Genomic DNA, 24,728 nt, shown 5'->3' on the forward strand with positions numbered 1-24,728 from the left:
ACTGAGATGCTTTCAGTTGTCTTCACAGAGTTTGACTGTTTAGCTATTACAGGTGATTTTAATGTTCACGTGGATAAGGTCTGTGACAGAAATGCCAAAGAACTTTCTGCTCTCCTGGACCTACATTTGTTCAGAAAAGACACATTAATGACGACACCAGGACACTGTTTATGGAGATGATTAGGTTTGAAAATACCACTTTTTCTCATGTTGACGATTTATAGAATTCATATACTTCAAGAATATGTCATGGATGTTATTGCTCCTGTTAAAGTGATCAGGAACAGGCAAAAGGCGCTGTGGAGAAATGATGACTTGGTCAGGGCACAGAAAATGGAGTGCAGGAAGGCCAAACAAAAATGGCGTAAATTAAAGCTCCAGGTTCATTATGATATTTTTAGGCAGATGCATGTGTTCAATAAAACTCGCTTTGTTTAGATTAACAAACCCTCCTTCTCCATTACCATCAGAACTAATTTCACCATCTAAATGCAACGAGTTTGCATTATTTTTTAATGACAATGTTCAAGGTATTAAACAAGCAATAAAACTGCAAGGGGGGTTGTGCATGTCTCTCTGAATTTTCGGCTCTTTCCGGGTAAGTGAATCCCTTCTTATTGCAAGCGTGTCGTGCTGTGTTTGCTGTATAGTTCGTCTACAGATTGGCAATAGACTAGCTACAGTCTAATACCTAAAAACGAACTAAACTCTCTAAAATATTCATTAACTGCTACACATTCCGGTACTAGTCAAGTACCTTTCTATTTTGACTATTTTGATTACACCAAGGTTTCTGGCTTGATTTGTAGCTTTCAATGACATGGACTCAAGGTGAGCAATGACTTTTGACCTTTCATTTTTGGGGTCAAAAACAATCACTTCTGTCTTGTCTGTATTGAGCTGGAGAAAATTCTGGCACATCTATTCTTTGACTTGATTAATACACTCACATAATGAAATTAGAGGACAATAATCATGAGATGATACTGATATATAAAGTTGGGTGTCATCTGCATAGGTATGATAGTCAATGTTGTAGTATTCCATAATCTGAACAAGGGGCAGCATGTAGATATTGAATAAGAGAGGTCCAAGAATAGACCCTTGAGGAACCCCACATTTAATTTTTGTTCGCTCAGACTCGTAATTACCAAGTGAGACAAAGTCTCTATTTTGTAAGTAAGATTTTAACCAATTTAACACTGTGCCAGTAACTTCCACCCACGTTTCTAGTCTATCAAGCAGCACATCATGATCAACTGTGTCAAATGCAGCACTGAGATCCAGTAGTACTAAAACAGAGGTTTTGGGTTCATCATTATTCAAATGTAAATCATTTAAAATTTTAATAAGTGCAGTCTCAGTGCTGTGGTGTGCGCGAAATCCAGACTGAAGTGCATTAAAAAGATTGTTCTGCACCATAAATCTATGAATTTGTTGAAAAACTACTTTTTCAATTATTTTTCCCAAAAATGGAAGATTTGATATTGGCCTGTAGTTACTTACTGCTGAAGCATCTAGATTAGGCTTTTTAAGAAGCAGTTTTATAACAGCAGTTTTTAAGGCCTGGGGAAACTGCCCTGACTGAAGAGAACTATTGACAATCTGCAATACATCTGGCGCTAAGCTGTTAAAAACATTTTTTTTAAAAAATTGTTGGTAATATCAAGGCAGCATGATGTAGATTTTAATTGTAGAAGCGTTTCTGCCAGAGCTCTGTTATCAAGGAGATCAAAATGTTCTAGATTCACTCGAGAACAAGGAGGCACAGGTAATATTGTCATGTTCCTTGAACTGCAGCTAGATATAGTTTGTCTTATCTTTGATATTTTATCTGTGAAAAATGCTGCAAAATCATTGCATGACTTTTTGGACAGCAGTTCAGAAGGAACAGAGGCTGCTGGGTTTGTGAGTCTCTACAACAGAAAACAATGTGCTGGCATTATTGCTGTTTCTATTGACCTCTGAAAAAATGATTGCCTTGCATTTTTTAGTTTTTGGTTATAGTTGTAAAGACTTTGTTTGTACCTGGAAATGAACCTGGAGTTTGGTTTTTCGCCCCTTGCGTTCTGCCTGTCTGCATATTCTTTTCTGAATTTTAACCACTGACATTTCTCCAAGGTGATTTTTTTCTTGCTGACAATACCTTGGTCTTAATTGGGGCAATGGAATCAATAACAGTCATAACTTTGGAACTGAAACTGCTTACAAGATCATCAACAGGGGCTGATGGCATGGTTGGTGATGGTGCAAAAACCTGAAAGAATAATGCACAGCTCTTCTCATTAATATTCCGCTTTTTGACTAACTCTGTTTCACCTTTGTTCAGAACATGTTTCAGTTAAAAACATAAAATTAAGCTTGTGCTTAATAATAAAAGCATTGATTAAAAATGATTTGCCTACCAAAGTGTGTTAATTTAGTGTGTTAAAAACATTATTTTCCCCATGTTTTGGGACATACTGTGATTGGAAAGGGATACATAAATTTGCAGAATGCATTGGGTAAATCTTATTTCTCTGTAGATTTACTAAACTTTTTCTGTTAGCTATCAAAACTGGGATTGAAACAGCTATTTGCATTCTGGGCCCCGGCTTTTCCTGGAGAGAGCCATGACTAACAGTATTGCAGCCTGGACCCAGCACATATCAGTTAGGGCTTACTGTGCTGTTATCAGGCTAATCATCTTTGCCACAGAAACAAAGAGAAACTGTCAGCAGTGACTGCTGACTCTTTCTCTATAATCTAAGAATCAGGTTAGAAATCTAGGGGTAATCATGGGCTCAGACTTGAATTTTAACAGCCACATTAAATCTATAAAATTGCCAGCATTTTACCATCTCCAAAACATCAAAATCAAAAGGATCATGTCTGTCAGGCTTGGAAAGACTCATCCATGCATTTATCTGTTTAGCACCCAGCAATCCCAGCGCAATTTCTTCTGAAATTGCATCTTCTAGTTAATAGTGTTTCCGAATAACATTGCCAAGGGAAGCATGTATAAGGTGAAGAGAATCGGTCCTAGCACAGAACCTTGTGGAACTCCATAACTAACTTGTGTGTGTGTGAAAGATTCATCATGAACATGAACAAATTGGAATCTGTCTGATAAATAAGTGTAATAACCTGAATATTGAGCATATCAGGATATTTTGTGTTTGATATATTCACAAGAATGTGGTTTATTTCGTTATGATAGTGCATAAAGGCATTTGGGGTATTTCATTTTGATTTAAAATAATTTGATGTTTTTACTAAAAAATTAAAATATGCATTTGCATAATGTTATGAATATAGAGAATTCAGTAAAAGAAAAAACACCCAGGTATATATATATATATATATATATATATATATATATATATGTTTTATTATTATTGTGTTGGCGTGTGACGTATGGACGCAGAAGCGCATACGCAGAAGAAGAAACAAGTAAGCGAAAGGCGAGTGAGCTGAAGATGGCGATGCTCGCTGGAAGTAAGTGCACACTGAGGGAATAAAAAGGTGTTTAGAGCCACGATTAAATTATCCTGGACAGTTCTCCTTGCTCCGAAGGACAGCGGAGGATTCGTGGACGACTCGCGCCGCAAGGTTGTGAATTTTGAACTGTTCCGAGGACGAAGCTGAAAGAGCTAAGCTAGCATTAGCATCGCCGTGTCTGTATTAATTATCACGGAGCCAAGCGGGAGGAGAGACGGTGAGGCTGCCGGAGATTCTGCATTCACCTGCGCTGAAGAAGTCAGTAAGGGAAGTGGATTCTGCATACCATTCTTTTTCTTTGTTCTTTGGACCGTGAGGGATTTGGTTTTTCCAGATTGGTAGGATTACCGATGATTAATTCCAAATGGATGTGAGCTCCAACGCGCGCCAACGTTAATTGCAAGCTTGCATATAAAACAAATTAAGAGTGCACTCACAGACAAACCATTAATTTACATTTTCAATGGGTATAAAAATACTTTTTGGAGTATAAATTTCTGTTAACTATTCTTGCATTTAAATAATACAAAAAAAACTTAAAACGCAGTTATTGTGTATGTTTAATATTTGTACTGTAAGACTCACACTGCAAAAGAATCATTTCATTTCAAGTTATGTTTGATTGGTTCATATTATTTCAGAGAAGCCTTTCATTATTTAAGGTTGAAGTCATACTTTTACCCTAGACAGATCTTTTATACATCGGAATGTCTCTTTTACCATAATGTTATTGAAGTAAAGGGGTCTTATACTAGATAGTATTACCTCATTATAGCAAGCCAGGTGGTAAAAGTGTTACATAAGACTGGAAGCACTTTAAAGCTGTTCTTTTGATTCCAATCACATGCTCCAGTCTCTGTAATAAGATGCTGTGGTTGATATATATGTTGATAATGCAATGACCGCATGAGTCAGTGTGCTAAAACTTCAGGCAAGCTTGGTCGTAAACATTACCAGAGATGAGGCTTGTCTAACATCATCAGGAAGACTATTCCTGATTTTAGCTGCAAAAAAACTGAAATGCTGCTTCCCCATGTTTATTCCTGAGCACGAGCAGAAGGCCTGTCCCTGATGTTCTCAGAGTTTGAGATGATTCATATGGCACCAACCTGTCAGATGTACTGTGGTGCTGAGCCATGAAGAGACTTATACACAAAGCATTGCTATTTTAAAGTGTATTCTCTTAGTGACAGGAAGCCAGTGCAGAGGTCTGAGAACAGGAGTAATGTGGTTGTACTTCCTGGTTCTAGTCAGGACCTGAGCAGCAGTGTTCTGAATGTACTGCAGCTACCTTATAGCTTGTTTTGAGAGCCCCGTGAGCAGGCCGTGAGAGTTCTCCCGATTCAGTGATGTATTTACTGTGTGAAATAACAATACCAGTCACAGTTGTCTTTTTAAAATTTATTCAGCTATTTATGGGGAAATGGAGGGAGAACTGATCAGAGAAATCAGCTGAATTAAGGAATAAAACATAACAGTTTAACAGTAGGTTGTTTGCAGTTTACATTCTGTGTTTGATTCTGAGGTTTAACCCTCTGGGGTCTGAGGGGGTTTTTGGGGCTTTTTGTGCACATGACCATGTGATATTTCAGCTTTTCTTTTTTAATAAATTTGCAAAAATTTCTACATTTCTGTTTTTTTCTGTCAAGATGGGGTGCTGAGTGTACATTAATGAGAAATAAAATGAACTTTTTTGATTTTGGCAAATGTCTGCAATGACACAAATAGTGAAAAATTTAAAGGGGTCTGAATACTTTCCGTACCCACTGTAATTATGAAGTTTTACTGACTTTCATTTATGTTTATGTAACCCACTCAAAATGTAAAGTAAACAAAAAGACCAAAGTGAAGTTTGTGTATTTTGTTATTCTGTGTATTTCTGTGTTGAATGGGTATTTCTGTAGAAGGCCAATAGGTGGCAGTGTAATATAGTCATGAAAAAATAAACTGGAAGCTATCGGGTCTCCCTGGCCTTGAATCAGGAGTAGAAAAAAAGAGAGTTGTTGCTGCAGCGAGAGCGAGGAGATTTCGGTAGCTAGGAAAAACAACTAAAGAGACAAAATATATTAAAAATGTAAATTTGGAAGATCTACTGTTCAGATGCTATATCTTCAGGTTTTTTTTTGACATGCTTGGTGACTAAAGATTTCGAAAGTGAGAGAAATTGAACGAGGCCAGCGGGCGATGATTCTGCGGTCAAGGGGAGGACGTGCAGTGTGGGAGCAGCAACGTTTTGGCCAGTCGAGAAGACTAAACAATGCCAGTTTTCATCGCTTACAACTCCAGATAAGCATTGTGACCTCATCAAAATAAAGCTGAGGGAAGTCAAAAACATACTACCCGGGTAGATGAACGTGATTGACATTATTTTGTTCTTTATTCAGAGCTCTGAAGGTTTTCATGTTTAGTTAATTTTGTAACCCTGATGGTTAAAAGAAAAAAAACGGACAGAAGAAAAAAAGTTAACTGGGTTTGCCGAGTATACTAAAAATATGTGAATAAATGCCGGCTGTGTGGGTGTATTAGTTCAATTGGGCTGTTTTGTGTTTTACTTCCTCCACTTCTCCTGGGGAAAAAAGGAGCCTAATGGAAAATCTGTGAACACATTTTACACTGTGTCCAGACAAGAGTTACATTTTACTGAACTATTCTGATTGACTCTGATTAGTTATTAAGTTTGTCATGTGTTTAAACTTTGCTGGGTGAAAAAAGAAATTATGTTCCCATCTTAGGAAACAGTCTTAAAACTTACAACACTTAAAGAATAGGGTAATCTCTTGATTCACAGAGATTAGTGAGACTGCCCATCACAGTCAGGAGACTGAACCAAATATGGAGCACTTCCTGGACCGATCACATCGTGTTATGCGCAATGAAAGACGAACCAGATGGAATCCCCCGCCCAGCGCGGCAATGCACAAGAACACATTACACAGACAGACACACCCAAACTGAGAAAGAAAAAGAGAAAACGAACAAGAACCGAACCAAAGAACTGAGATTTGAAGCAGACTTGAGAATGAACTCTTGGAACTGAACACCCCGAAGAGAACAGAAATGGACAAAGTTCCAGACAGATTCAAAGAAAGTTAAGAGATTTCCAGACTCAAAATGCTCTTGCTTTGAGGAGAAAGACTCAGAAAGAGAGCTATGGGAGAACCATGAGGTAGAGATTGTTTTACTGTCAAGCAAAGGAGAAACAAAGACATTCTCCCTGCATGTGGCTGTCCTCCAGATGACCATCTCACATCAACCAACTCCATGAGACGACCCTGCAGCGGCCAGAAGGAGAGTGAGAAAAGGTGATGAACGGACCAAGGCCCGAAGCCCAAGACTCCTGAGAACTTCTACTCTCCCCTCTCCTACAGACTGCAATTGGACCAGCCCACAGCGGAACGGACCAAGCTTCAGTAAACCAGAGGACAAGCAAGTAACCCGTGGCTGTGCTGGTTGTGTTACACTAATCTCAGTTGATCTCCATAATTACTAGAACTTCCTCCTAAACTGTGTTTAACCCTCTGGGGTCGACGCACGCGCCGGCGCGTTTTGATGCATCATTTCCTGTTAAGGCCGAAACAAACTTAAATTACTCCATCAATTCTGATCGTACAGATAAAAGAAGTATATCATTCAAATCTGTAAAGGGTCTAGTTTTAGTGGTATACCATCATAATAACAACAAAACGTTGTGCCTTTTTTAAATAAAGAAAGCCGACAGGGTGCGCTCTCGGCCTTTTCTGTCTCTGCCATTTCTCTTCACAGACGCGTAAATAAAACAACCAGAATCTCAGCGAATACTTGCCTCATAAAAATAAGAATTATATGGCTAGAAAGCTTGAAATGTTTTCTTTTAAGTGAAACAATTTAAGTCGAAAACAAATCATCACTTTTTATTTAATCCGTATGAACGTAAGGAGAAGTCCGTTTTTTCCTGTCTCACCTCATTACAGGTAATGCGATCCCGCCTTGTACTCTGTTCACTGTTCACATGTAAATAATCTCAGGTGAAGCAGGTAATTCTGTGCACACCCCCGAGAAATGACATAAAATGTGTCACGGACATGAAGAAGTGCTTCTTATATTCCACACAGAGACAAATTGCTTGTCCTCAGAGTAAAAACACTGATTTTAACTCTATTGTTTACTGTGAATGTGTGAGCAAGATAACTTTCGCAACACTGTGAAGTAACTCAAATGAGGATCGTTTGGCTCCTCATTGTGTTGTATTGTACAGCACTAATCCGTCCCATCTACATTGACTGAAAGGCTCATTATGCGCGCCTTTGTCTGGTCGTTCAGTGCGTCTTTTGTGTTCTCAGGTAAATCACATGACTATTCATCCTCAGACACACCCTCTTGCATATGGCCTTTCTGGACAAAAAGTGTCTTAGAAAATTTAAATCAGTGTATTGTTTACTGTGAATGTGTGAACAAGATGACATTCACAGCACTCTGAAGTAAACACTTTAGCCTACAACATGCTGGTCTCCAAAGTCTTGTGAACCAATGTTCTGTTTGTGTTTTATGGTCTTATTTCAGTGACTAAAAAATTGTAGTTTTGCACTAACCATGCATAAACACTTTTTTCTCAAAAACATAACATGTATAAACTTGCTGCTCACATGTTATTGTAGCCCATTTTGTGCTGATTACAGTGTTATCAGACTTGAGGCATTAATATGTTTAAAAGACACTGAAAAAAGCACAAATGTCAGGACATGTCAAAATTTGTCCAAGCCCCCAAAACCCCCTCAGACCCCAGAGGGTTAAGCAGGCACAGCCCACGAGAAGCTGAGAAAACTTCACCTCACAAAAAGGAGGAATACAGAAAGCCAAGATGCACGTCTAAAAGTTTGAACAGACTTTTTAGTCCAAAGCGTATGTTAAGAGATAGCGACCAAAGAAAGGGCGAAATAATAAAAAAATAAAAAAGGGAAGACACCTGAGATATTCACGAAGTACTCCATCATTCGGGGCCATCTTCCTGGATTTTTGCTGCTTCATCTCGGAACGTGGTTCTGACGCTCACCACTTCTCGGCCTCCTACCTTCCTCAGTCTCAGGATGCTGGATTTAGGGTGAAGCCCTCCATGCATCATGAGGAGCTTCCTTGTCTTGATGTCAGTGGCCTCTATCTCCTCTTTTGGCCAGCTTATTCTGCCAGCAGGGTATCTGATGACCAGCAGGGTGTAGGTGTTGATAGTTTGGACCTTGTTCTTCCCATTTAGCTGGCTTCCTAGGACTCGCCTTACTCTCTGTAGGTATTTGGCTGTGGCTGCTTTCCTTGCAGCTTCTGGGATACCAACATACCTGTAACTTTCCTCAACATCCGCTATACTGCCTTCTGGCAGTTCAATTTCTTCAGTCCTGACAACCTTCCCTCTCTTTGTTATCATCTGACCACACTGACCAATGTCATTCGGACTGAATAACAGTCCGAATGACATTCCAATGTCATTGCTGTATATCCTGGTGGTGTCAATCAGTGAGTCAATGTCTCGCTCACTCCTGGCATACAGCTTGATGTCATCCATGTACAGGAGGTGACTGATGGTTGCTCCATTTTGTAGTCTGTATCCGAAGCCAGACTTAGTGATGATCTGGCTGAGGGGGTTCAGGCCTATGCAGAACAGCAGCAGGAACAGAGCATCTCCTTGGTAGCTGGCCGCACTTGATAGAGACTTGTGCAATTGACTTGAGATTGACCACTAGGGTTGTTTTCCACAGTCCCACTGAGTTCCTTATGAAGGTTCTTAGAGTCCTATTGATGTTGTATAGCTCCAAGCATTCCAGGATCCATGTGTTAGGCATTGAGTCGTAGGCTTTCTTGTAGTCAATCCAGGCAGTGCACAGGTTGGTCTGTCTGTTCTTACATTCTTGAGTGAGTGCTTTATCTACAAGTAGTTGATGTTTTGCTCTTCTGGTCTTTCTTTCTGGGCCCCACTCGTGTATTGAGCCATGTGCTTACTCATCTTAACCACTATGATGCGTGACAGGAGCTTCCATATTGTGCAGAGGCAGGTTATCGGGTGGTAGTTGGATGGGACTGCTCTCTTTTAGGGGTCCTTCAGGATCAGGACTGTTCTGCCTTCAGTCAGCCATTCAGGGTGAGTCCCTTCCATTAGCAGCTGGTTCATTTGAGCTGCCAGGTGCTCATAGGTTGCAGTTAGCTTCTTTAGCCAGTAGGTGTGGATCATGTCAGGCCACGGTGCTTTCCAGTTCTTCGTGCTTGAGACCCTTTTTTGGATATTTGCCATTGTGATGGTTACTGGGTCCTGTTCAGGTAGGTTGTTGTGGTCTGCTCTCAGGCCCACCAACCAGTGAGCATTGGTATTATGTGATGCCCCCTTCTCCCATCTGTTTTTCCAATATTGTTCAGTCTCCAGCCTTGGCTGGGCTGCTCTCATCTTGTTACCCTGCCACTGAGAGTACACTTTAGACGGTTCGGTGGAGAACGTCTTGTTTATTCTCCTTGCTTCTATTTCTCTGGTGTACCTCTTCAGGCGTGTAGCCAGGGTTGCGAGTCGTCCTGGCAGTCTCCAGGGCCTCTGGTATGGAAAGCTTGCTGTACTTCTTACCCAACTTCATCCCACTTCTCTGCATTTCTGATAGTTGGCTATATTCTTTCTGTGTTGCCCTTATTTTTGCTTCTAACCTCCTTCTCCATGCAGGATACTGCTCCTTGGTGGTGGTCTGTATTTTGTGGCCAAGCATCTCAAAGAGCCGTGGTGTATATCAGCTTGTTGGTCTCAGTGATGGGGAGAGTAGGGATTGTTCGTAATGCTGCATTCACATCTTCTAGTAGACTTTCAGAGGGTACTTCTGTTGGGTTCTTTACCTAAGGACTCACCACTCTTAAGCAAACGTTTGCTGTCTTTCTTATTTCTTGCAGCAAGGAGAGTACCGACAGAGCCTGCACTTTACAGCGTCAGTCTCCCACAGCACTCTGTCGGATACTTCCCCTTCTCTGCTTTTTATTCACACAAGTTGAATGCACAGACATTACCAACCGATGACATTTCCTCAGATAATTCATTGTGCTGACCTGAGGCATATCTTGGTCGCACACATCCTGCTATTGTAACATTGTGCTTAACCATCACTTACAACACTGAAGCTTGAGACAATGTGTTTCCTCTTAAGACCTGTAGTGCTTGTACATACTTTTAAACTGCAAAATGACAATTCTTCAACACAAAATATACATAAGTATTTTATCACTCTAACAACTTCACTTAGTCTTGGTAACCGGCTACGGAGGTTCCAGGTGTCCATCTTACTCACGATCTTCACTCTCAGGTCAGCTGCTCTTGTGTTGAGCATGTGGGGGCTTGTTATTGGGGCTTGGTACCCAATCTTGGGTGGGGATGGTATTGTATCTCCCCTGACCTAGCACCCTGGCTCCCCCTTGCCGTAGCATTTGTGTTATATCTCTTCGGTCTCCAGTTGTGACAGCAGTTGCCATTTGCGGATGTTGGAACACTGAGATACTAGTTGTTTTGGCCCTAGTATAGATGGTGGGTTTCGAAGTTTCCAGAGGTCCCACATCCTCTTCATGTAACTCCCATCGCTGGGGTTACTCATGTAGTAGCATTCCAACAGCTCTCTATTCTCAGCCTTCGTCCATGAGTGTCATGTTCCAGTAGCCCATTTCTCATCAGGTTGCCCTGGTCCCCTATAGCACCTGACGTGGGCCTTGTTGACCTGGGCGATGTCCGAGCGGTATGACTCCAGTATTTCTATTGCTCAGTGGTTATGGCCACTGACTTCGGTATGGGGAGATCAACGGGTCGAACCCCCACCTGAGATATATATATATGTATATCATATATATTTATATATATATAAAAATTTCCCTTCTCACCCTTACGGGTGGTATGTGTGTGTGTCTTCCTCAATCTCGGGTCCTCTACTAGAGGCCGGGGAGTTTGAGGGTTCTTTATAGTATCTTAGCTGTTCCTAGCATTGCGCTCTTCTGAACTGAGAGCTCTGATGTTGTTCCTGGGACCTGTTGGTGCCACTCTCCCAGTTTGGGGGTCACAGGCCCAAGGGTGCCGATTACCACGGGGGCTACTGTTGCCTTCACCTTCCACATCTTTTCTAGCTGTTCTTTCAGCTCCTGGTATTTTTCAAGCTTCTCATGGTCCTTCTTTCTGATGTTGCTATCCCTTGGGATTGCTACATCTATCACTACGGCTTTTTTCTGCTGTTTGTCCACTACTGTGTCCGGATGGTTAGCCGTCACCTGTTTGTCGGTTTGTATCTGGAGGTCCCACAGGATCTTAGCTTGGTCATTCTCCACCACCTTTGGAGGTGTGTCCCATTTTGACTTTGGGACCTCCAGCCCATACTTGGCACAGATGTTCCTGTACACTATGCCAGCCAGTTGGTTATGGCGATCCATGTATGCCCTGCCTGCTAGCATCTCACAACCTGCTGTTATGTGCTGGACATCTTTGCACAGCCTGCACCTGGGGTCCTGCCTGGTGTGGTAGACCACAGCCTCTATCGAGCTTGTGCTCAGGGCCTTTTCTTGTGCTGCTACGATTAGTGCCTCTGTGTTGTCTTTCAGTCCAGCTTTTTCCAGCCACTGGTAGGACTTTTCGATATGAGCCACTTCTTCTATCTGTCGGTGGTACATACTGTGCAGGGCTTTGTCCTGCCATGATGGTTCTTGCTCCTCTTTCTCTGCATCGGGCTTCTGAGAGGGCTGAGAATATACAGTGTATATATATATATAGAGAGACAGATAGAGAGATGGATTCTGGATAATATATGGCCATACACATTCATACATATACATATACAATCATTGACACCCTGCACAAGGAGAGTGAGACACAGGCCATTGCTAAAGAAGCTGGCTGCTCACAGAATGCTGTATCCAAGCACATTCATGGAACATTAAATGGAAGGAAAAAATGTGGTAGAAAAAGGTGCACAAGCAATAGGGATAACCGCAGCCTTGAGAGGACTGTGAAACGAAGCCCATTCAACAATTTGAGGGAGATTCAAAAGGAGTGGACTCCAGCTGGAGTAAGCTGGAGCCTCTTGAACCAGAGACAACATCAGCGTCACCCGGGCTAAGGACTAAAAGTACTGGACTGTTGTTCAAAGTCCTCTTTTCAGATGAAAGTGGAGAAGAATGTCTTTGTATGAGCAGTCCATTTCCTCGAGAAGGGACTTCCCTCACTCCGACTGTTGTAATTGCAAAAATTTTTCAGACATCAACCCCTCCCTCCTCAAAATGCTCAAGAAATACCTTGGGAATGCCTTCACCTTTTGTTGTATTGCATTTTGTTGCTTTGTTGATTGAACAGAGTTCCACTCTTCCATTCAAATCACTATATTTTTTGCCATGACTGCCAAGCATGGTATGTCATTTATGTCCACACTCTTGTTCAGTGCAACACTAAACACCACTGCATCATTTAGTCCAGCTGTTTGCTGCTGATTAATGCTTTCTGCCATTTCTTCTACGCGTCTCTGAACAGTTCCAGATGACAGGGGGATATCCTAGATTCTCGATATAGCAGTCTCTTTTTTCAGTAACCCATCAAATAAAACCTCTGCACTAGAGAGGAATGCATCATAAATATACTCTCCATTAGTGAACATGTTTCGCAATGCAGTGAGCAAGTCCAGTAGCTTGCTTCAGTAGCATTATTTTTAAGTCTAGTAAAAACATGAAGTGTGCTTGTTTGTTTCTCATAACTGGAGACAGCGTGTCTGATGGACTCTGCCTTATCCGCCTGATCTTTGAAGGATTTCTCATGTTTTGTCTCAAAATGGCACTTAACGCTGGCAGTATGGCAAAAAACATTTTCTAAAAAAAATGTGCACACGGCACAATACTTTTCAAAAACAAACCCATATTCTTATTTTCAAGAGGGCTGAAATTAATGTGCTTTGTGTGCTGTGGGTTTTCTCTTAGCGTGCCAGTTGTAGGGCTGTCAACGTTAACGCGTTAATGCATCTGATTAATCTAAAAATTTAAATTTAAATCTAAAATTTTAGTCTAAAAGACTAAATAGAATGGTGTTATCAGAAAATTTCACTATATATTGATTAGGCTCAGAGCAAAAGGTAAACAGAAATGACAAACTGCCACACCCCTGGGGTCCATACTGCTATAACTCATAGAACAGAGTTAAACTTCACCTGCTGTGGCCTGTCAGACAGAATGGGAACATCATCATCATCATCATCGCTCCTTGTACCAACACCGGGCAGCTCTCAGTTAGAGATTAAGGTCTTTTTGCGCAGCTCGAACACCTGCAGAGTCACCAGAAATAAAGTCAGCTCTCTTTCTTCTAACGCATTCCCTGATTCCTTCAGTAATGTATGGTTTATTGTCTGGGTGTCGCTTAAAGCTAACAAGAACACCAAACGGCTGGATAGCTCAGTGCTTGGTAGGAAGCTGTATACTCTGAAGACTGTGGCAGAGAAGGCCACACTGAGAAAACATGAGGCTATTTTGAAAAATAGCAGGCACCCTCTCCACAGCCTCCAGGCAGAGGAGCAATAACAGCGGGCGGCTCCTCTCACTGGGCTGCAGAACTGAGCGCTTTAGGAGATCTTTTGTCCCCACAGCCATAAGACTCTTCAACACTCTGTGACACCCCACACACACACACACACACGCATACACTACAAATCCATGTGATGCCGGTTGGGCTGTGCTATCATTCTGTTGTCTTGTGTCCTGTTTGAATGTTATTTATTGATTTTTTTTTAATTGATTTATTTATTGATGTTTTTATGAATGTATGGCAGTTGCAGGACATCTGAATTTAAAACCCTCTGGGGTCGACGCACGCGCCGGCGCGTTTTGACGCATCTTTTTCTGATAAGGCCGAAACAAACTTAAATTACTCCGTCAATTCTGATCGTACAGATAAAAGAAGTATATCATTCAAATCTGTAAAGGGTCTAGTTTTAGTGGTATACCATCATAATAACAACAAAACGTTGTGCTTTTTTTAAATAAAGAAAGCCGACAGGGTGCGCTCTCGGACTTTTCTGTCTCTGCCATTTCTCTTCACAGACGCGTAAATAAAACAACCAGAATCTCAGCGAATACTTGGCTCATAAAAATAAGAATTATATGGCTTGAAATGTTTTCTTCTCAAGTCAAAAACAAATCATCACTTTTTATTTAATCCGTATGAACGTAAGGAGAAGTCCGTTTTTTCCTGTCTCACCTCATTACAGGTAATGCAGTCCCGCCTTGTACACTGTCCACTGTTCACATGTAAATAATCTCAGGTGAACCAGGTAAATATGTGCACGCCCCCGAGAAATGACACAAAATATCAAACTTCATCATAGAATTTACTCACTTTTTCGGCCCGTTTGGATGATGGCGCGTTACGCACGTGAAGCGGCGCTCCTTACATTCCTCACAGAGACAAATAGTTCAGCTTGTCCTCAGAGTAAAAACACTGATTTTAACTCAAATGAGGATCGTTTGGCTCCTCAGTGTTGTATTGTACAGCACTAATCCGTCCCATCTACATTGACTGAAAGGCTCATTATGCGCGCCTTTGTCTGGTCGTTCAGTGCGTCTTTTGTGTTCTCAGGTAAATCACATGACTATTCATCCTCAGACACACCCTCTTGCATATGGCCTTTCTGGACAAAAAGTGTCTTAGAAAATTTAAATCAGTGTATTGTTTACTGTGAATGTGTGAACAAGATGACATTCACAGCACTCTGAAGTAAACACTTTAGCCTACAACATGCTGGTCTCCAAAGTCTTGTGAACCAATGTTCTGTTTGTGTTTTATGGTCTTATTTCAGTGAGTAAAAAATTGTAGTTTTTCACTAGCCATGCATAAACACTTTTTTCTCAAAAACACAATAATGTATAAACTTGAAGCTCACATATTATTGTAGCCAATTTTGTGCTGATTACAGTGTTATCAGACTTTAGACATTAATATGTTTAAAAAACACTGAAAAAAGCACAAATGTCAGGACATGTCAAAATTTGTCCAGGCCCCAAAAACCCCCTCAGACCCCAGAGGGTTAAATTAAATAAAGTATCTATCTATCTAGCTATCTATCTATCAATGCCTGCATCCTCAAAGAAGATATCCCATTTTGTGCAGAGAAAGCAGCTCCTCTTTTGCACAATGCACAACAGTATCAGGTCTAGATTAGTTTTACCTGAGTTGCATTTTATCTTTTGTACATGGGAGAAACCCTCAAAAGATTGTCTGGCATGTCCTCCCCAAACCACATTTCAGTAAAAGCCATTAGACCAGACTCACGAAATCCATAGCAAGCTCCAACCTGCTGGTGTAGATCATCCAGCTTGTTTTTCAGAGAGCGGGGATTGCAGAGACTCATGGGCGGCAGTTTGTTTGACGTTTGACGTGTTGCCTGATGCTGTCTCTGTGTCCTCTCTTCCTGTCTTTCGTCCAACAGCAGGGGCCAGGACTGGGATGAAGGTGTAGCTCCCGGGGTAAGTTGTTCAGCAGACCAGTTGTCAGTGGCATTCTGCTGTACCGTAGTATAAGCAGTTCAGTCACACCGTATGTTATCTGGCCACTGCTCGTGGACTTTCCAGCAGACAGCAAACGTAAGACTGGGGAACCACAACATCACCAAACCAGTCAATTGCAGCAGGAGCCCTCCTTCCTCTTGCCGGCAGAGCAGCACCATATCAATCTTTTAGTAAATGACTTCATAAGTGGGAGACTTTAACATTCACGTAGGTGTTGAAAATAATAGTCTCAGCACTGTATTTAATTCAATATTAGATTGAATAGGTTTCTCTCAAAATGTTAATAATCCGACCCGTATCTATGCCATGTGCCAACACAGTGGAGGGCAGCTGCCTCAATCCTACTCCCTACCAAATTGGTCGTGTTGTTAACAGTGCTGTAGCCTCACTACGTGAAACTCTTGATACTGTGGCCCCTCTGAAAAAGAAGTTAGTGAATCAGAGGAGATTAGCCCCATGGTAAAGTTCATATATTCATACCTTAAAGCAGGCATCACGAAGGCTGGAAAAGAAGTGGCGTTCTACAGCCACAGATAACTTACTCTGAAATGTAAATATTCATGAGACAAGATAACTACTTAGCTGTAAGGAGATTTTATGATACTTTGTTTCAGACTGCACAAAGCTACTTTGGTGTCTTAAAGATAATACAGTATATGCAAAATATACAAAAAACACTGTTTATCTGTAGTTATTCCCCTAAGGTTTCTCAAGACTTGTTCTTTCTACCTTCTCACTACTTGTGTTGATTAAACCCAGGTACATCTGTAATCATTAAAGAAGACTTCTGATTGTATTGCCTTTATGATTCACTTACTGTTGCGTGAGAACTGTTTCTGAGAACTTAACCAAAAAGAAAATTCATCCAACAGATTCCAAATGTAGAATTTATTGCTAATCCGTATGGGATTGCACCAAACTGTATAAGCATACTAGATAAATAGCCAGGAATTATTTATTGAAGATTTCTTGATAGTTAACTGTGTACAGTGAATTTCCTGTGTTTGCAGAGCTTGCATGTTGTCAGATTCATTAGTGTTGTGTATTTCCTGGTGGTGTATTAATGTGATACAGTTATCTAAATACTGCATGTACGTTTTCTTTGTTTGGCTTTTTTGTCTATGTGCATGTTTTGTGTTTTGTCATATTGTATAGTACGCACACAAACCATTCATGCCACACAAGTATTTTAGAGTGCAAACAGTGCATTGACACTTTATAATACTGCATGATAGCGGTATGTCATATGTTCTGTTTGAGAAGGTATTAAGCCTACCATGACATTAAGAATACTTGCCGTGCTGATGTTATATCTGATGTCAGCAGCCTAATCTATACAACTGGGCTATCAGTTACTATTTACAACTCTATTTGTTCCTAATGATGTTTGTGGGATGGAACAACAAAAACGTGAAATACATGAAATGTATTGTGTTTTAAGATATTTAAAATCCGATCAAGTCCTCACTGACAGGAACTAGCAAGAGAGATCATATTTCTCCTATATTGGCTTCTCTTCATTGGCTCCCTGTAAAATATAGAATAGAATTTAAAATCCTTCTTCTCACATACAAATCCCTTCATAATCAAGCTCCTTCATACCTCAAAGACATAGTACCATATTTTCCCAATAGACCACTTCGCTCTCAGAGTGCAGGTCTACTTGTGGTTCCCAGAGTTTCCAAAAGCAGAATGGCAGGCAGAGCCTTTAGTTATCAAGCTCCTCTCCTATGGAACCAGCTCCCAGCCTGGGTTCAGGAGGCAGACACTCTGTATACTTTTAAGGCTAGACTTAAAACCTTCCTCTTTGACAAAGCATATAGTTAGGGCTGGCTTCAGGCAACCCTGAACCATCATTTAGTTATGCTGCTATAGGCCTAGACTGCCCGAGGACCATCGGTGCACTGAGCTCCTAACCTGTACCTTCTGCAGGTGTCCCTGGTCCTGGAGCTGTATATCGCTGATGTGCAGTTACTGGTCCCACCAACCTGCAGTGTCTATTTGTTGTTTATTGTTGCTGTTCTTTTCTCTCTGCTCTATCCACTCACCCCAACCGGTCGAGGCAGATGGCCGCCCAAACTGAGCCCGGTTCTGCTGGAGGTTTTTTCTTCCGTTAAAGGGAGTTTTTCCTCTCCACTGTCGCCAAGTGCTTGCTCATAAGGGAATTGTTGGGTTTTAGTTTTTGTAAAGTGCCTTGAGATGATTTGTATTGTGATTTGGCGCTATACAAATAAAATTGAATTGAATTGAATTGAATTGATTCAGTGTCCACAGTGTGTTTTACCTTCAAAAGTTCTGTTCCACATTAGTGAGGTGATCTTCATACCATTCTTCTTATTGTATCCATTTCGCATGGCTTCATGCAAGGCAATGGCATATAGCAACATGGCATCATGGAATCCCTCCACAAATATGTTGACCTGAAAAGGAACATATAATCATGAAGCGGAAGAGGAATTGTATTGCAGCTGCTAAGTTATGATTGACTGCTCTACATGACCATCACAGCAACTTAAATACAATAATAGAGATCTATTGTTTATCCATATTTTACTCTTTTTCATCAGTTTAATCATGATTATTCTTTTTTAAATGCTTAGTCATTGTGCCTTGTGACTATCAGAACATTTGGGTCATTAACCCTCTGGGGTCTAAGGGTGTTTTGGGTGTTTAAAGGGTGTTTTTGACATGCCCTGATATTTGTGCTTTTTTCAGTTGCTTTTAAACACATTAATGGCTAAAGTCTGATAACACTGTAATCAGCACAAACTTTGCTACAATAATATGTGAGCGGCAAGTTTATCCATGATTGTGTTTTCGAGAAAACAGCGTTTATGCATGGTTAGTGAAAAACTACAATTTTTAAGTCACTGAAATAAGCCATAAAACACAAACAGAACATTGGTTCGCAAGACTTTTGAGAACTGGTTCTAGTAGCCTAGAGTGTTTGTTTGAAAGTGATGTGAAAATTATCGTTTACTCATTCACAGAATATGATACAACGATTTAAATTTTCTCTCTCTCTCCCCTAGTTTGTGCTCTCTCCCGCTCTCTCTCTGTCCTCTCTCTCTGTACCTTCTGCAGGTGTCTCTGGTCCTGGAGCTGTATACTAACCTTCAGTGTCTATTTGTTTATTGTTGATGTTCTTTACTCTCTCCTCTATCCTCTCTCCTCACCCCAACCGGTCAAGGCAGATGGCCGCCCAAACTGAGCCTGGTTCTGCTGGAGGTTTTTTCTTTTGTTAAAGGAGTTTTTCCTCTCAACTGTCGCCAAGTGCTTGTTCATAAGGGATTTGTTGGGTTTTTTGTTTTTGTAAAGTGCCTTGAGATGATTTGTATTGTGATTTGGCACTATACAAATAAAATTGAATTGAATTGAATTGAATTGAAAGAATAACTGAAGATGAATTCATGAGAGATAATTTTTTTAACATACTGAATACTGAACAGAGAATATTTGTGGGCTTTGGTCATTCATATTGTAGCAAAGTAGCTACGCAGTGCATTTCTAATGTTGCTGCTTTGTGTGCCCCTGCTCATCATGTACAGGTCCGTCTTCTGCAACTCTTTCTCCCTCCAGAAATGCCTCCTTGTGCACCTCACAGAAATTATGCCAGCACACAGCAAGCAGAAACAATGCGGCTTACAAAAGTTATGTGGGTGTCATTTTCTTTAAGAAGGCATCGCCAGCGTCCCTTTGAGGCACCCAAAGGCACTGTCATGTGGGCTTGGCTTAATCTGTGGTTGAAGTTGAGCTGCTGTGGTCTTACTGCTCCTCCTTCTGGGTAAGCTTTCATGAGCCAAGTTAGTAGAGGGTAAGCCAAATCACCCAAAAGAAAGAGGCATGTCGAACCCCTCAAACACTTCAGTCCAATGAGGTAAAAGGGCACCTGCTCATTCAACGATGAGAGGGAGAAAACACGGACATCATATATCTTGCTGGGTCACCCAATATTAATGTCCCAAAATCTCATTCTGTTGTCCACCGCACCTTGTAGAATGATGGAATCCCTTCTGGTGCAATAAGAGGAGTTGTCTGGTGGAGCTCTGGTCTTGATATGGGTTCCATCTATCGCACCGGCCACTTGAGAGATTCTCCATTTGTCTCAAAAACCGTGTATTTCCTGTCTGAACTCTGCTGCGGAGGGATGCTTGTTGTACAGAGGCTTCATGACCACATTTATGGCAGTCACAACCTCTTGGGTGACATGTTGATAATCCAGCACCAAAGAGGTGTGAGGTGGACCTGTACTCCAGATTTGTCGCTAACCTCCAAATACAAATTGCAACACGTGCCTCTACGGGCACTGGCCGTCTGTATTTAGTGTTCTGTCGGGTTAACCAAGATTGGAGAGTGTCGCATACTAGTTTGAAACTAGTTTTTCAGCCAATCATCATTTATTCAGGTTGCGTTGATTTGGGGCCACTAACATTTTTAACAGAAAGATGAAATTATTCTTCTAGTCATAGTTATGATAACTGTAAGGACAATATCTTTTAATTTACATTACTATTATTATTATAAGATGAATTAAGGCAATGTAATTTTATTTTTGTATTACAATTTTACACTTACAATAAGATTATTTACTTTAAATAAAAGTACTAAATTTCGCAACAAAGGCTTGTAATCTGGCCAAACATCAAACTGATTGATGACAAGCAAGCTGAAGCAAAGGTAAGTTAGGGTTACTACAACACATCAAGGACCCAACACAGTATAGTAAGAATGTTTATAATGAGAACTTGTAGGCTTTACAAAAGGTCACAGAAAAAAAAATTTAGGGAGATGGAAGGCATAACATTACCTGATAGGTCATTGGTAATATTTTCGGAAGATGAGCTTGCTACAGTTCAGCAAAAGTAATGAACGCCTGCTCCTGAAGTGACTTGTGATGCTCCTTCGCCATTTTCAGTGCATTAAAACATTATTTTCCAGCTGCATCTGCGCTTCATTCTCAAAATTGATATTTTGCCCAAACTAATACAAATTATATAGTAAACGATGACCAGGGATAGAGTCAACCTATGCAGTCGTCTCTCCATAATAGCAGTGTGCTGTCTGCTGCATTTTACTCTTTTTTTTTTTTTTTTTTTTTTGGTCATTTTTCTGTTATACATAATACCATTACTCGCAGGATGCCTCGATCCTTTCTGAACTGAATTACTTGTTGAACAGGACCGAACAATATTAGCTATAGTCTAACTCACTAGGACACCTCCTCTGTTCTCCACTCATTCTACACACAGCTCGAGTTCTCTCCTGTGCCCATTGTTTCTTAGTCTTGGCTACCCATGCTTGTACTCATTAGTACTAGTAATACTGTGTAGTTTTGAATATACCAAAATTACATGTAGCCTACTTCAGAAGTTACACAGTCGTGCCAAAATATATATATATATTTTTGTATATTTTCTAAAAGTATATTGAGTATATTTTTTAAATGTTAAATTTCATTATACTGGAAGCTGTGTTAAATTGAAACCACTTAAGTTGCACTTAATACACTGGAAGCTGCATTATAAATCTGCTTTAGTACATAAACATTTTTTTACATATTACTTTGTACTTTACAAGAAATCATGATTAGTGGGCTCATTTTCAGAAAAAATACCAAACCACTTTTAAAAATATACTTTATGTACGATTTTGGTAAGCAAAAGTACCCATACACAATAATACATGAAAAATTGTCATGTTTTATAAATTATTTTTACTTGGACCCAAGGTTGCAGGCAAGAGACTTTATTGAAAACTCAAACCAATTAAAGACTTAACGGAAGGTGCACAGGGACAGGAGACCGGCAGTGACACAAGAATACATCCAGACTGATAGACAAGACAATCAAGCAGGGAATAAAGTGACAGGGCTGGTATAAATACAGTGGGTATGGAAAGTATTCAGACCCCTTTAAATTTTTCACTCTTTGTGTCATTGCAGCCATTTGCTAAAATCAAAAAAGTTCATTTTATTTCTCATTAATGTACACTCAGCACCCCATCTTGACAGAAAAAAACAGAAATGTAGAAATTTTTGCAAATGTATTAAAAAAGAAAAACTGAAATATCACATGGTCATAAGTATTCAGACCCTGTGCTCAGTATTGAGTAGAAGCACCCTTTTGAGCTAGTACAGCCATGAGTCTTCTTGGGAATGATGCAACAACTTTTTCACACCTGGATTTGGGGATCCTCTGCCATTCTTCCTTGCAGATCCTCTCCAGTTCTGTCAGGTTGGATGGTGAACGTTGGTGGACAGCCATTTTCAGGTCTCTCCAGAGATGCTCAATTGGGTTTAGGTCAGGGCTCTGGCTGGGCCAGTCAAGAACGGTCACAGAGTTGTTCCGAAACCACTCCTTTGTTATTTTAGCTGTGTGCTTAGGGTCATTGTCCTGTTGAAAGGTGAACCTTCGGCCCAGTCTGAGGTCCTGAGCACTATGGAAGAGGTTTTCTTCCAGGATATCTCTGTACTTGGCCACATTCATCTTTCCTTCAATTGCAACCAGTCGTCCTGTCCCTGCAGCTGAAAAACACCCCCACAACATGATGCTCCCACCACCATGTTTCACTGTAGGGATTGTATTGGGCAGGTGATGAGCAGTGCCTGGATTTCTCCACACATACCGCTTAGAATTAACGCCAAAAAGTTCAATCTTGGTCACATCAGACCAGAGAATCTTATTTCTCATATTCTGGGAGTCCTTCATGTGTTTTTTGGCCACCTCTATGCGGGCTGTCATGTGTCTTGCACTGAGGAGAGGCTTCCGTCAGGCCCCTCTGCCATAAAGCCCCGACTGGTGGAGGGCTGCAGTGATAGTTGACTTTGTGGAACTTTCTCCCATCTCCCTACTGCATCTCTGGAGCTCAGCCACAGTGATCTTTGGGTTCTTCTTTACCTCTCTCACCAAGGCTCTTCTCCCACGATTGCTCAGTTTGGCTGGAGGCCAGGTCTAGGAAGAGTTCTGGTCGTCCCAAACTTTTTCCATTTGAGGATTATGGAGACCCCTGTGCTCTTAGGAACCTTGAGTGCTGCAGAAATTCTTTTGTAACCTTGGCCAGATCTGTGCCTTGCCACAATTCTGTCTCTGAGCTCCTTGGGCAGTTCCTTCGACCTCATGATTCTCATTTGCTCTGACATGCACTGTGAGCTGTAAGGTCTTATATAGACAGGTGTGTGCCTTTCCTAATCAAGTCCAATCAGTTTAATTAAACACAGCTGGACTCCGATGAAGGAGCAGAACCATCTCAAGGAGGATCAGAAGAAATGGACAGCATGTGAGTTAAATATGAGTGTCACTGCAAAGGGTCTGAATACTTATGACCATGTGATATTTCATTTTTTCTTTTTTAATAAATTTGTAAAAATTTCTACATTTCTGTTTTTTTCTGTCAAGATGGGGTGCTGAGTGTACATTAATGAGAAATAAAATGAACTTTTTTGATTTTGGCAAATGGCTGCAATGACACAAAGAGTGAAAAATTTAAAGGGGTCTGAATACTTTCCGTACCCACTGTATACAGAGAAACAAAGGGACAGAGCAGACACCAGTGAAACTGATGAAACCTATTTACCCTAAATCTACCTGGGACTAAGCCACAGGCGAAACTGGGATGGAAACCAAAATAAGTGCAGGGCAGGAAGTCAGGTTACGGATCGTAACAAAAATATGTTTTTAATGTACTAAAGCATATTTAGAGTGCAGTTTCCAGTGTATTAAGTGCAATTTAAGTAGTTTCATTTTAACACAACTTCAAGTGTAGAGGCTTATGTAAACAGAAAGAGATAACACAGTATCGAACTTTATCAAGTTCTTTTCATTATGGACTATAAACAGCTGGGCCATTTTTTCCCAGTTACTTTTAAATAGATAATGCATGTGTGTATGATAAGAGTAAAATATACAGAATAGGCCTATTTTTTTTTCAAAGTAAAGGCTTTTAATATATCGTAGTTTTGTTTGGGTGGCGTGGTTTTTGACAAGCAGTCACAGTCTTCAAAAGGATGCTTTGTACCTAGCAAGAGCCCCAGCTCCTCACTGAGATGAGTTTTTTGTCTTTTCCTTGCTCTAAGATTAGTCCTTTAGGTAAGACTCCTGGTTAAGTTTTTAAGCTAAGTTAGGAGAGGATTCTTCAAATCTTTCTGAATATGGCCTTAAATCTTTAAGACATGTTGACATTTTTTTTTTGATGTTTTGTTGTCTCAAATTGACTGGAGAAATGTGATATCCTAATTGATTTAAAAATTATTTAGAAGCTCAAATGCTGTGGCCACATGGCCTTATACTCCAAATAAAACTGAACATTAACGTTATCTCCTAGTTGTAAATGTCATTCATTGTTTGGATATAAGAAAATATTGCATACATTTTTTGGAGGTTGCAAATTTCAGTGTGTAGACAATCTGTCTTTTGTGTTCACGGCTGATACAATAGTTCGTTTTAGTGTGAGAAAGATATACATACACAGTCTTGGCAGTCATCAAGGCCAGTTTCTTCAATGGACTTTTTCATTTCCACGGAGAAGTTTTCAAACTCTGGCTTGACTGTCCTGAGCAGAGTCACTGTGTTCAGAGAAGCATAGGCTTGCCTGGCAGCATTGTCATATTTATCTCCTTTCTTCCATGTGCCATTTCCTACAATTTAATTTAAGAGGGACAGAACAAAATACATTCTTCAAACAATGTTGAAAAACATTGCTAGTTGATCAAAATTTGTTTTACTGTTCCCTAAAGCTAAACT

General features: G+C 40.5%; 1 protein-coding gene across 1 annotated transcript in view; it reads right to left on the minus strand.

The window, feature by feature from the left end:
- npr3 (natriuretic peptide receptor 3) overlaps positions 1-24,728 on the minus strand; it is a 67,923-nt gene that overhangs the window by 16,079 nt on the left and 27,116 nt on the right. The window contains exons 3-4 of the mRNA XM_026311744.1: positions 24,453-24,622; positions 18,275-18,410 (exon numbers count right to left, since the gene is read on the minus strand). Coding sequence (XP_026167529.1) covers positions 18,275-18,410; positions 24,453-24,622 — 306 coding nt within the window. The remainder of the gene's footprint in view (positions 1-18,274; positions 18,411-24,452; positions 24,623-24,728) is intronic.

Source organism: Mastacembelus armatus, unplaced genomic scaffold, assembly GCF_900324485.2.
Source record: "Mastacembelus armatus unplaced genomic scaffold, fMasArm1.2, whole genome shotgun sequence".
NCBI lineage: Eukaryota > Metazoa > Chordata > Actinopteri > Synbranchiformes > Mastacembelidae > Mastacembelus > Mastacembelus armatus.